The following is a 13888-nucleotide window of genomic DNA, read 5'->3' as shown; positions in this document are numbered from 1 at the left end:
CCATCCATCTGGCATTGGGAAAACAAACAACATATTTGTCTCTGTTCTCTCTTCACTCCAAAGCTTAAAGATGTGAAACACAACCAAGCAAATGTGACACGGGAGAGGAAGGGAGGGCTGAAATCACTTAGCCCTCAGGCTGTCAGCTTGAACAGGTTCTAAAGACAAGATTTGACTCATTTACCAAAATGCCTCCTTGAAACTGAGAGGTTTCAAGGATTACAGAAGGTCTGAGAAGTGCAGAGGGTGTAAAACCCCAGGAACCGACCCTACAGTGCAGGGCTGTGCTCCCTGGCATGGAACCACAGGGGACACATGGACCCACGCTGGCACCCTCTGCTTCCATGGGGGCTTTTCCAAGCCAGGCCAAGCAGCAGCAGTGCTGCTCCCAGGGAGTTATTTGGAGCACGGTGACCTGGAACTGCTGGCTGAGGTGTCCTGGGTGCTCCACAGCAATGCTCTCGCCCTCAGCGTTCACCACTCTCCTCCACCACGGCTCCTCAGCCACCTCAGGGGCTGATGGAGAGGTTCTACCATCGCTTTCTTCTCCTCCTGGGCGCTGGAGGAATGGCAGGAGAAGAGTGATGGTGTCTCACCAGTGAGTCCAGCCGGTCCCTCCACGAGCTGTGCTCAGCAGGAAAAAGCAACAAGCCACAGATTCTCTTCTTGGTGTGCAGAATGAAACAGTTCCAGGCATTCAGCTCCCCCTGAAGTGACAGCTCCCAGATTCCCTCAGGGCTTTGTGCACTTGGCTGTCTCTGCTTCTGGAGGTGATTTAATCAGTTTTTCTGTTCTGGGCTCTAACAGTTTAAGCCCATCAGGAAAGCTTTGGCTGTGGAGAGCAGGTCCTGGGGCTGGGTGTGAGCTGGAAACCTCACGGGCTGGGCTGGAGATGTGGCACCCTCTCAGAGGGAAGGATAGCCCTGACACTGCTTCCCTCTAGGAAGGTGCTCCGGCCGTCCCCAGAAGGAATCACGTTGTTCAGACACTGAGCACATTCTGAGGACAGCAGGAGGAAACTGAGGCTCTCAGTTTTCACTCCGAGGTTCAGGAGTGCTAAACGAGAGAAACTGCAAAGAGTTAATCTTTATCAGAAAAGCATAAGCACACTTAAACACATATAATGGCCACATTATTTCCATTAAACTCCCTCCTCCCATCTATAACCTTGGTCACATAATCAGGAATGAAAATCATTATCTATTTCATTCACATCTGTTAGTAATTTTTTTGAAACCTCCTTTTAATCTGATTAGAACTTCTCCTGTAAACCAAACAGATTCTAAACTCAAGGCTAAAATATCTGGTTAGCTTAGTAATCCACACAATATTTTCATTTTCTCTTCCTAATTGAATTTGTACATTGATCCACGTTACTGTTCTCCTGACCATTGCTATCAGCTGCTTCCCAAATGCCAAAGGTGTGGGACGCACTGCCAGCACACTGCTTCTCCAGGCACTGCACCCCTGTCCCTGCCCAGCCTGTCCCCCTGAGCCTGCCCTCAGCTCCAGTGAGGATTCTCCTCTGGAACTCACTGGGAATGGTGTTTGAGAGGTGAACCCTTGGGGAGTGAGTGCTGTGAAAGGATCCCCCACCCCTGGCAGTGCCCAAGGCCAGGCTGGACAGGGCTTGGGGCACCCTGGAAGGTGCCCATGGCAGGACTGGGACAGGATGGGATCAAAGGTCCCTCCAACCCATCCCAAACCATCCTGGGATTCTCTGATTCTAATTTTAAGGGAACATCCTGCTTGGCAATGGCAGTACAGGTAGGAAGAGGAGACAACCCCGGACATTTTCTTCATTTCCTCCTGAGTGTCCCCATTATTCTGAGTGTCCCCATTATTCTGAGTGTCCCCATTACTCTGCATGGCCCCAGGCTCACCAGGCAGCAGGACACCAGCAAGGAGCAGGCACAGGGAACGAGCATCCTCCTTGTCTGCCAGTTGTTTGGAGAGGTCTGTCCATAAAAACAGGCACCAGTCCCTCTGGGGCTGCTCCTGGTGAGCCCAACACCAGCAGGGCCAGCCCAGGGCTGCCCGTGCCAAGGGCTGAAATAACCTGGGGAGTTTCACTTTCATTCTGCTGGGCAGAGCAGATGCTCCCAGGCAGTTTGGCTCTGACATCCTTTAATAAATCAGCTTTAATAAACCAGCTCCAAAGCCCAGTGGGAGCTGGGGCAGCACCTGGGGAGGAGCAGGCAGAACCCCCCGAGCCCCCACGGTTCCAGGTCCAGGAGCTGCCATGGAATTTGCTCTCCACTGGCCTCCAGTTTTCTTGCCTCTATCCCAGCCCTTCAGGGGCTGCAGGCATAGCAGAGTTTTGGCAAGGAGACCACGCTGTAAAGCTTTTATTTGCCTTTTGCAGTTGTTTCAGGTCCTGTTCCTTGTTAAGCAGTAATGGAAGGAGTCAAACCCTGACCTTTCATGTAAGCACAAAAGAGCCTTTTGGGGCACTGAAACAACCTCTGAGGACTCCTGTAGCTCTTCACAAATCTGTATAAAATTACTGCTCATAATCAGGTTTTTCCTTCCTCTCTGATGATGATTGAGTTATTTTAATTTAGTATTTATTGGTTTATTAGTAAATATTTCTCAGTCCCAATCCATTCATTGGGAGAACCCTCTTTCACTGCTCGTTTAAGGTGCAGATGTCCCTTAATGGCAGGGGATTGGATCAAAATCATCTTTACTGGCCCTCCCAGCCCAAACCCGTCTGGGATTCTCTAATTCTCCTAACATTTCCTTCAGCTTTCCCAAAAAGAAATGCTTGCTGTGAGCACTCAGAACGCCCTGAGGAGGCTGTGCCTGTGGATGCAGGTCCGTGCAGGGATGCTGTCACACCACAAACCCCCGGGTGATGTCAGACCCTCTCCTGCAGACAAATGATGCAGCAAAGCTCGATATTGGAGTGCTCAGAGGGCAGGGAGCTTCAGCTCCTGGGAGACACGAGAAACCTCTGCGATAATTCCCAGCCAGCGCTGAGCCTCGAGTTCTCTTCATCTCTGCTCAGCCCTATAAATCATCTCATCTGCAGGACTCCTGCAGCCCCTTCGGCTGTGACAGCAGGGGTGGGGCTGGCTCTTCCCTGTAAATTAATGAAGAGTTCCACACCATACCTGAAAAACCAGAGAAGACTTGTTTCACAGGGGAAAGGATTTTTTTTTCCTTTTTTTAAGGAAGTTTTGCATTGATAGAGTAGAGTCCAAAGAGTCCAAACCCACAGCCTCGTTAGTGCCTCTAAGCCAATTACCCTCCCTCGCCTCCTCTCAGGGAGAAGTTTGCAGATGGAGGAGCTGGAATCCTGCAGGTGAGCCCGAGCTTGGGCAGAAGCTGCTGCAGCTTCTGAGGGTTTCTGTCTGCAGGGTGAGTCAGGCTCTTGTTCCTCCCAGCAGGAATCTCTGATTTCCCTGTGCTGACACCCACAGCAGAACTGGGCTCATCATCTCTCTGTGCTGGGCTTTTAATGAAAGGTCAGGCTCCTTCTCTGCTCTCTTGTCCCTTCAACACAGCTTTCGTGTCAGGCAAACTGTGCTGCCCAGGCAAAGAGAGAGGATCCTTTAAAGCCTCAAAAAGTGGTTAAAATGTGAAGCAAAATGTAGGAAGAAATAGATCATTTCACAGCTAAGTGGAGTCCCACAGAGATCTCTGCCATTCCAAATACTCGTAAATGACTTGGAAGAGGAGGGGAGGTGGCAGGAGGTGGCAGGAAGTGACAAAGTTTTCTGCTGAAAATACATTATTCAAAGCAATAAACCCAAAATCCAAGCGAAAAGAGCTGCAGAAGTACCTGACCAGTGCCTGGCCTGAAAGTGAGCGGATGATCAAATGCCAGGCTGAATTTATAATGCACAGAAGATGATAATGCACACGAGGAAAAACAAGAAAAACATACAAGTGTGTGCCGTGACAAGCTGTAAATTAGGAATTGCCACTGGAGATATGGAGTTCTTCTGAAACAAAGTCCCTGCTGGCTGTCAGAAAAATCAACTGGGATGTTCAGAGCGATGAGGGAAGGGAGAGAGAAGAGCTTTGTGTGACCATGTCTTGTGTTCTGTTCGTACTTCTGGTCGCCCCTCTCAGCAAGTCTATCCTACAATTAAAAGGTGTAGAAAAGATCAAGAAATAGGATCAGGGCAAAGCAGCAGCTTTGGAGAGCACACAGTCCTGCTTGGCTCCGTGGTGCTGAAGGCAGGGATGAGGCTCCTGTCCCTGTGCTGTGTCCCTGGGCAGCTGTGACACCAGCTGTGACACCAGCTGTGACACCAGCCGTGACATGGGACACACGTCCCCACTGCTCCCAGTCCTGGGGAAAGCTGAGCCCAGCCCCAGCCAGGGCTGCAGGGGGCTGCTCCAGGCTATTTCTGAACAAAAAACTGGGAGAGGCCCCGCTCCTTGAAATATTTTAAGCGAGGCTGTTTCTGACAGAGCTGCTGCTTATTTACACCGAAGTGTTTCAGAGGCACTCACAAGTCTGGGTTTCAGTGCTGCTGGCAATGCAGAAACTCTCAGGTGGCAAAATAACCACCTGTTCTGGAGAGCTTTGTGTTAGCAGAATGTTTAGGCTGTCTCTAAACTCATCTTTAAATAAAACAAGACAATATGATTTTCTTTTTATTTGTTTTCTCTTTTCAGCACCAATTTCTGTGATGTCAGCCTGATGCCAAGCACAATCCCACAGAGGAAATACCTTGGTAAGTCTTCTGGGTTTTTTTATAAGATCTCCCAATTAAATCACAGAAAAAGCCATTTAAAACAGCAGGGCTTTGAAAGTTATATCCATGTAAATACTGGAACAACAAAACACAGGGAGTAAAGAGGATGGAGCTCAAAGGATGAGGACAATTAAGAATTTTTTTCCATAAGAAATTCAAAGATCAAGACCTTGCATCAAATTCATTCCTACCATATTCCCTTCTTGTCTGCAGAAAGAGCATTTTAATTTTTTATGTCCCAGCTCCTTACCTAACTCCCTTTGAATTCTCCCATTTTGGGTATGTGATATTTAGGAAAAGGTTTAAAAATTCTTTCTTCATATGGTGCTCATACTGCAAGTCCAAGAATCCTCCCCTTTGGCCCCTGGGATTGCCTCAGGCTCTAACTTAGGACCCATCCAGGGTACTAAAATTGGCAGAGTTTGGAGTTATGGTTTCAGTTTGAAGAGGTACCAGATCCCTTGCTGTAAAGGCAGATGTTTTAAAAAGCACGTGGCATTCCATAAAACATGCTTTTAGTGGTAACATTTTTGTTTTGCTCATACCTTTACTTACATATTTCACTCCTGAGTCCGAGCTGAAAACTCTGCCAGTGTCACAGCTGAATTTGTTTCATTAGTGAGCCCAGCTGCACATAACTCTGCTTTATTACTGACAAGCCCTGGATTTATGGAACGTGGTTTGAAAGCACCAGCATGGGGAAGCAGGACTTGCTTTAGAACAAAAGAGGTGTCAGCCTGCAATGGATCTGCCACGGTGGAGCCAGGTGGGAATGCAGCTCTGTAGTCCCTGGGAATGCACAGCTGTGCCCACCCTGGTGCCAGCACGTTGCTGCAGCACTGCCTTGGCACTGCTGGTCATTTTTCCCTCTGCAGCAGCAGCAGCACTGCAACATTCCAAAACCACCAAAGCAGCTCCCAACACTGCTGTTCATCATTTCTGCTTGCCTGGCTCCATGCACGTGGCAATACATGGAGCTGAACAGGAACTGGTGAGGCCCTCATTGATTCACCTGTCCAGGTAACTCCTCCCTGAGCCAAGATGACCCCAGGAGCTCCATCAGGTCTCTGTAACATGGGGAGCCCCTACAGCCCTTCTGCCCGTGGAGGGGCTGTGCTGGCGATGCCACAGAGCCCAGAACACTAAAATCTGTGTGCCACTGGCTACTGCATTTCAGCAGGCATTGTGCTGCAGGAAAAAATACGGCTGCAATCAAAGGTGGTTCTCTTCTTGCAGGCATCCTGTAATTAGCTCAAGTTTTCTTTTTTTCCTGGAGAGGTCTTGATGCATAAACCAAAGGTTTCCTCTTCCTTGCATGTTGTTGCCAGATGTTTCTGCGAAGCTTCAAAACAACAAAGTTGTTTGTGTGTACATGACTTCACCCCATGCCTGTCACAGAGTGCTCCTCCTCCTCATCAATTAACCCAATTAATTCCTCTCCCCTTCCCCCTCCACTTCTGACCTCTGCATTTCCCTGTCTGTCTGTCCCAGCACCTTGGAGTTCCAGCCCTTTGGTGTAGATCCTGCAGGAATGGGTTGAGCTTCGAGGTCCCTTCCAACCCAGGTCATTCCATGATCCTGAAGGGAAATAACAAAGGGATTCAGGATGAAGCACATCAGTACCTGTGAAGAAGAGGGAGCTGGGAAGGAGAATGGCACAGAGGAAGAGCTACAGAGTGGTTCATGAAGAAGTGAAAGATCTGGTGGGAAATCAAAGCACAAGATAGACCACAACAAACAAGGGTTACTATGAGAAATATGGGAAAGAAAACATGGTAAAAACAGAAAAAATACCAGGAGTCATTCATGCAAGGCAGAGGTGGAAGGCACAGCCCAGTCCCTCTGTGCCTCAGCCTGTGTCTGAGCACAGCTAATGGCAAAGCACACTTGGAGTGAGCTCAGAGCCAAGAGCCTCCCCTGGCAAACACGTGGAAGATGCTGTGATGTCCTGCTGGTGAAGGAGCAGCTCCTGAGCTGTGGGAGCCACAGCTGGGGAACATCCTTATCCCATCCTGGCTTCCCTGCAAAACTATTGACAGGCTGCAGGCACTGGCTGAGGGACTTTGATGTATGTTCCAGAATTAAACAGAATTACTCTCAAGCTGATAGCAAACAAAATGCAGCTCCTTACAAGGCAACCAAGATCTTAAAAGATTTGGCCTTGGGAAGCACCTTAGACACTGGGCATGTCCCTGCCCTTTTGGGAGAGAGCAGATTGCAGAGGGAGGAGCAGTTCTTCCTATAAAACTCTGCTTTACATGAGCTGTGTGAGGCACGGCCACAGAACTGGCATTTCACAGGAACAGGCAACACAACCCTTACTTCTGGAAGTAGTTCCAAGCAGGCTTAAGGACTTTACGAGTTGTTTTGTGTGGACTCCATGGAGCCTTCACTCCACAAGTGCAGGCTCTGCTCTCTCCCCGTGTGACCCCACGCCGAGGTGGTTCCTGTGCCCCACGTTCTGCACGCTCCCCCCGGTCAGATGTGACAGGATCTGCTCATCTCCAGGTGCCCCCATCGTCCCTGCTGACCCCAGGCAGATTTATGTCAGCATCTGGCAGCCACAGGAGTTCCCTTCGGTGCTTCAGATGTTCTTTGTGACCTTTGGAACGCTCTACACAAAGCTCAGAGTGGCTCCTGCTTCCATGAATTGCCCGATCTCCTCAATGAGAGCCGTAATTATGTTTTAATGATTTAATAATATTCTCCACTTCTATATTTTAAAGTCTATATTTAGTGTTTGTTAAGGTCAAGGCTCATTATCTCTGCAGTATTATTACATTGTGGTGTAGGAATGTGCAGCCATTTATAGATTTTTGAAATCTGTAGTATTACAATTGGCACCACTCTTCCCGTGGCTCCTCAGAATTCCTGGGGATCTGGGTTCCAACCAGACCTGCATTTACTTGAAAAAAAAAAAAAATCAAAGTTTTTTAAAGCCTAACTTACTTCAAGCATTTGTGACCATCATCACATAACATGCTTGAAGTTGTCCTGTACTGGATACAAGTTAATGTTGTAAAACAGCCAGAATACGCAGCTTATCAAAGTTCATATTACATTTATTTTTACAGTGTAGGAGTGTCCTAGGGAGCACTTCTGTCTGAAGGAGAACTGTGGGGATTGCTCAGCCCCAGAGGACAGCTGTGTGAGCAAGGTTTGTGCAGCACCAGGGGAGCCTGGGGCACAGCAGCATCCATCCCCTGGGATGCTCCGGGCTCCTCCTGGCTGAGGAGCACCTGGGCAAGGGACAACCTGCAACTTTCTTTTCCCAGTTTTATAGAGAGAGGCTGAAAACATTCGACTTTTTTGTTTGCTTGTTTGTTTGTTTGTTTGTTTTGTTTTGTTTTTTTGTCTGCTGCATTCAAAAGGAAACCTCTGAAAGGGAACAGATCTCAGGGACAGAATCCAGTGGAGACCCAGAGCTGCTCTGGGCACCCTGTGCCAGGGCTTCCCCATCCTCCAAGGGTACAGTAAAATTCCATATAACAATCTAAAATTGGCTTCTTTTGGACCAAAGATGACATTAAGGTAAAGAATTATTCATTAGAGAAGGAGTGTCCAACCCATTGCTGCACAAATCCAGCTGCAATTAAGAATCTGAACGGGTGTTTATAAACAGTTGTTCTCATTGAAATGTCTTAGGAATAAACAGCTTTGTTATTCCAGTTTCCCCAAACTACAGAAGGAGCTACAGACTCTCCTCCAGGCTGATGTTCTCCCACATGTACCCTAATCTTTGAGTTCCCCAAATTGCAAGGGTAAGAGGAGTCCCCAAATGCAAGAGAGTTTCTGCAGCAGAACAATCACAGAGCAATAATGAAAATTTCCCAGGTATAGTCCCAGCAGCACTTTAAGATTTCATGCTTTGAGAGACATCATTGCCTTTGTTGAACAGCCAGGACCTCTGCAACAGCCCTGCACTGGTGACAGAGGTTTCACAGTCTCTGTGAACACTCTGACTTCTGCTATTCCAGTTCCTCACATGGGAAAAAGTGTTTCCTGAGAGCTGTAAATCCATTGCATCATTCCAAATGCACCACAAGGCAGTTTTGAGGGCTGCTTTAAACACATCTTCCAAAATGGGGAAGGGCTACAATTTCTAGAGCCATTTTTCATAACTTGTGGGGGGGAAAAATTATAATGTAACATTGTGTGCATGTGTTTTGCATTTTAAAAGTAAAACAACAGCTTCCAAAAGTCAATGTGGCCTGAAAAAAAACTTACAACTTTTTTTTTTTAAAAAAAGAGGGCATATAATTGTGCTGTGAAATCAATTCATCATGTCCAACCCTCTGCCAAGGCAGGGTCACCTGGAGGTGACACAGGAATGTGTCTAGATGGGTTTGGGATGTGTCCAGAAAGGGAAACTGTGCCATCACTGGGCAGCTGTTCCTGCCACCCTCCAGAGAAGGAAGTTCCTCCTGTGGAGGTGGAACTCGTTGTGTTTGAGCTCATTCTCCTTGTCCTGTCAGTGGCACCACTGGGCAGGGCTGGCCCCATCTTCTGCCAGCCCTTGGAGGTGTTGGTGTGGATTGATGGGACCCCCTCTCTGTTTTCTCCAGACTATTCCAGCCCAGCGCCCACAGTCCCTCCTCCATCAGAAGGATGCTGCAGACCCTTCAGCATCTTCATGGCCTCCACCAGATCCTCTCTGGTAGCTCCTTGTCTCACCCCTAGAGCACAGCCCGGAGTCCAGCTGGAGCTGGGCATGGGCTGGGCAGGGGCTGGAGCTGGACACAGGCACGGGCTGGAGCTGGACACAGGCATGGGCTGGGAACGGGCTGGAGCTGGACACAGGCACGGGCTGGGAACGGGCTGGAGCTGGGCAGGGGCTGGAGCTGGGCACAGGCACGGGCTGGAGCTGGGCACGGGCTGGGCAGGGGCTGGAGCTGGGCACGGGCTGGAGCTGGGCACGGGCTGGAGCTGGACACAGGCACGGGCTGGGAACGGGCTGGAGCTGGGCAGGGGCTGGAGCTGGGCACGGGCTGGGCAGGGGCTGGAGCTGGGCAGGGGCTGGGCAGGGGCTGGAGCTGGGCAGGGGCTTCAGCCGTGCCTCACCAGGGCTGAGCAAGAGCAATCTCCCACTGCCCGGCTCTACTCAGCTGTGCCCTGCCCTGCCCTGTCCGGCTCTGCCCGTTCTGTTCTCCCCACTCTGCCCTGCCCGTTCTGCCGGGTTCCTGCCCAGCCCGGCTGTACTTTCCCGTCTCGGCCAACAGGTCGCACCGTTCCCCCTCGGCCGGAGCTGCCCCCGGAGCCGGGCTGGGCACGGCACAGCCCAACCGAGCCGAGCCGAGCCGAGCCGGGCTGCAGAGCAGCTCCATCCGCGGCCGCCCCTGGCCGAGCCCGCTGTCTCCACTCCCTCTCCACGTCGGAGAGGCGGAGGGAGAGAGGGAGGGAGGGAGAGAGGGAGGGGAAGGGGAGGAGGCGGCCGCCGCCGCCGTCCTCCATTTTGTGGCGGGGGCAGAACCGCCGAGCGCGGCGGAGGGACGGGGCGGGGAGCGCGGGGCGGGGGGGAGCGAGGTCCGCGGTGGCAATTAGCGCTAATTAACGGAGGGGGCGCCGCGACGACGGACGGGGACGGGTCAGGGGCCCGCGGGAGGAGCAGCGGCCGGAGCGGGAGCAGCAGCAACAGCAACAGCGGGGGGAGCGGTGCCGCCGCGGCCCCCGAGGGGCGGCTGTTCACCCCCGGCCGCGATGGCCGTGGGCGGCTGAGGCGGCCCCAGCGCCCTCCCCCGGACGAGGTAAGGGCGGCCGGGGTCCCGCGGGGGCTGCGCTTCGCTTCGCTCCGTTCCGCTCGGGAGCTTGGAGGGGGGAGCGGTGGTGATCCCCGCAGGAATTCCCGGGGCGGGGGGAGCCGAGCCGGGCCGGGCCGGGCCGGGCCGGCCCCGGAGGAGCCCGGGACGGCGGCGGCAGCAGCGGCGGCGGGGCCGTCCCGGCGGGGCGCGGGGACCCCCGGGCCGGGCGGGCCCCCCGTGTGCGCGTCCCGGGGAGCGGGGCTGGTTCTGCACTAGTGGGTGTGCCGGGAGACGGCTCAACAGGTCCCGACGCATTTCTCTGAAAACTCTACTTTGCAAAGGCGATTTTATTGCAGTCCGGCGGTTTTAAGCATTTGCAGCGTTTTCCGCCCTCGGGCAGACTCTCGCAGCTGATTTTTGACACGTTTCCTACGCTGCATGATTCGCTGCCTTGTTGTGCTTATTTTGGGGCGTTGGGGGAATTGTCAAATGAAACTGACGTTCCCTTCGAAATGTACCCGTTGCCTCTCCGCTGCCCTCAGTGCTAAAAGGGGAGAAGGCAGCGCTGGAGGTATTTCTGTAGTTTGTGTCTTATTTTTCCGGTGCTGTCGGGTGTCCACCTTAAGCAGCGCAGCACTTCGGGGCTGCCCCGCTCCCGTTCCGGGCTGGGGCTCGGACCAGCCTGGGACCCCCGGACCGTGCCCAGGCTGCCGAACTCCCCGGGCTCTGAGCCGCTCCCTCCCGGGACGAGCTCCCCTGGGCCACCTTAAGGTTTTTTCCACGTGGGGCCCCTTTTTTTTTTTTTTTTTTTTTTTTTTTTTTTTTTTTTTTTTTTTTTTTGCCGGTCGTAGCCTTAACTTTGCGCACAGAAATAGCGGCGGGGCCGGGGCTGAGGAGGGCACAGTGGGGCACTGCCCGCCCGGGGAAAACCCGGACACCGTGTCGGAAGTTAGCCGAAGAATTTACAGTGTTTCTCCAAATATTTATGCTCTCCGCTGGGGAAAAAAAACAACCCAGAAAAATCAACCATGTAGTAAACACAAACATTTGAAACTTGCGAGGTTTGTTTTCAGTGTTGGGTGTGTTTGGAGAGTAGCCGTGAACGGGTAGAAGCTAATAAAAACCCTGCTTTATTTTTAGCTAGGTTTCGTCGATAAATTTGAGCTGTGTTTAAAGAGTTACGCGGGGTTTACTGCGGGATGGGTGGGTTTACATTTTCAGACTGAGCCCGTGACAAGCCCTGGGTTTATGCTGGGGAGCTCGGGTCCTGGGGAACGCCAAACCTGGAGGTGCCGCCTCTGCGAGCTCCGGAGCTGCCCTGCAAGGAGAGAGCTGGCTGGGGAAGGTGGCACGTGTCCTTCTCCCCTGCTCGAGGTGTAGGTAAACACCAGGGAAATTTACCTGGCCGAACTCGGGTCCTTCAGCAATTCTTAGGGTTCTTAGTGCGGGGATGGGTGGCAGAGCTGGAGAGTGTGTGCAGACATGTCACTTGCTGTAGCTTGAGTTCTGAGTTGTGTGCAGGCAGACTTAGCCCTTCCTCTAGCTTCAGCAAAGCTTTAACATACGTAGTTCCTCCTCACTAGACAGAAAACAAAACCTAGAACTCCTGGAAACAAGCGCAGTGTGTTGGGGAGACGTGGCACGTGTCATCCCGTGTGCAGTGCCTTCGCTCTCAGAGCACCTCGGCCAGCTTTGCCAGGCAAAGGATTTCGACTTTTTATTATTAATGCGTTCTTGCTATGCTGACTCTGACTGCTTCTCATCTTTTTATAGTTAATGGTAAAGTAATGGATTCCAAAGAATTGCTTAACCCGTTGGATCAGGACGAAACCAGGAAAAATGCACTCATCAGTACCAAAGGAGGGATCGTGATGGACTTCCATCCACCCTTCAGGGGTGGAGCTACTGTGCGAGCCCCTGTGTCTACATCTCCTCTCCCTGCATCTTCTCAGTCAGAGTCCAGTCAGCAACCTGCTTTGGCTGACTTTCCAAAAGGATTAGGAAACAATGTGCCTCAGCCAGACCTTTCCAAGGCAGTGTCGCTCTCGATGGGACTGTACATGGGCGAGACAGACGCGAAAGTGATGGGAAACGACCTCGGATTTTCGCACCAGGGCCAAATCGGCATCTCTTCTGGAGAAACGGACTTCAGGCTCCTGGAGGAAAGTATTGCCAGCCTGAACAAGTCCTCGAGCCTGGCCGAGGACGCGAAGGGAACCGCGTCTTCGGAGGTGCCGCTGGAGCCCGATTTCCCGGGCATGGCCGGGCGAGGCGTCCCTGCCGAGCCGGGAGCTGCGCTCCAAAGCCAGGTGGGCTCCAATGGTGGCAACTTGAAGTTGTTCTCTGAAGACCAAAGCACCCTGGATATCCTCCAGGATTTGGAATTGCCGCCGGTGTCGCCGGGCAAGGAGCCCAACGGGAGCCCGTGGCGGCTGGACCCGTTGCTCGATGACGGCGGCTTGCTGTCCCCCATCTCCGGGGACGACGCCTTTCTGCTGGAAGGAAGTCTCGGCGAAGACTGCAAGCCTCCTCTTTTATCTGACACTAAACCTAAAATTAATGACCGTGGTGACCTTTTACCCAGTTCCAAAATGCCAATGCCTCAAGTGAAAACAGAAAAGGAAGACTACATTGAACTGCATACTCCCGGCAGTATCAAGCAGGAAAACACGAGCCCGCTTTACTGCCAGGCCAACTTCTCCGGGTCGAACCTGCTGGGTACGAAAGTCTCGGCCATCTCCATACACGGAGTCAGCACCTCTGGGGGACAGATGTACCACTATGATTTAAATACTGCCTCGCTCTCTCAGCAGCAGGATCAGAAACCAATTTTTAGTATCATTCCATCTCTTCCTGCCGGGTCAGAAAATTGGAATAGGTGCCAGGGATCAGGGGACGAGGCATTGGCTCCGCTGGGAACGCTCAACCTCTCTGGCAGACCAGCTTTCTCTAATGGCTATTCAAGGTAATTAGTTTTTGTTGCTCTTTATTAAAACGCTACAAGTGTGTTTAGCACAACTCCACGCATGCTGGTTTGTTGGGCTTTTTTCCTTTTTTTTTTTTTTCCTTTTCCATTTGGAGTGTGTGGCTGATCATACATCACTGGGGAATGTTTGTCCCACAGTACAACAGCAGCTTTAAGCAACTACTCAATTATTGGTATTAAAGGGAAGAAAAGTGGAGGGAAGCTGGCATGCTCTAAAAAGTAAATAAATAAAAATAAACTTCCAAGATACCGTTTACGGGGAAAATCAAGTATGTGGTAGCAGGATCCATACACAGGCAGTATGGAAGGAAGTATTTAAGTGTATACAAAAGCTCCTTCGTTCCCAGGGGTTAGAGGATCAATCACTCTGGGCTTTTTTTTCCCCTTCTAGCATTACTTAAATGTTGTGCACAAAAATAACTTCGTTGCTGGGTAAATTTCTAGAATTACAT

The 13888-nt window shown here is 51.5% G+C and overlaps 1 protein-coding gene across 4 annotated transcripts in view; it reads left to right on the top strand.

Moving 5' to 3' along the window:
- Nucleotides 1-10339: 10339 nt before the first annotated feature.
- NR3C1 (nuclear receptor subfamily 3 group C member 1) overlaps nucleotides 10340-13888 on the top strand; it is a 59628-nt gene continuing 56079 nt past the window's right edge. For 3 of the 4 annotated variants that reach the window (XM_062502431.1, XM_062502430.1, XM_062502428.1), the window contains exons 1-2: nucleotides 11259-11511; nucleotides 12224-13415. In XM_062502431.1, the coding sequence (XP_062358415.1) occupies nucleotides 12238-13415 (1178 nt within the window). In that variant the 5' untranslated portion in view covers nucleotides 11259-11511; nucleotides 12224-12237. Of the gene's footprint in view, nucleotides 10457-11258; nucleotides 11512-12223; nucleotides 13416-13888 lie in introns of those variants that run through there. The other variant, XM_062502429.1, reaches the window with a different exon arrangement.

Source organism: Cinclus cinclus, chromosome 14 (assembly GCF_963662255.1).
Source record: "Cinclus cinclus chromosome 14, bCinCin1.1, whole genome shotgun sequence".
Classification (NCBI taxonomy): Eukaryota; Metazoa; Chordata; class Aves; order Passeriformes; family Cinclidae; genus Cinclus; species Cinclus cinclus.
Note: the sequence above shows the minus strand (reverse complement) of the source record. Positions and strands in the feature narration are given on the sequence as shown.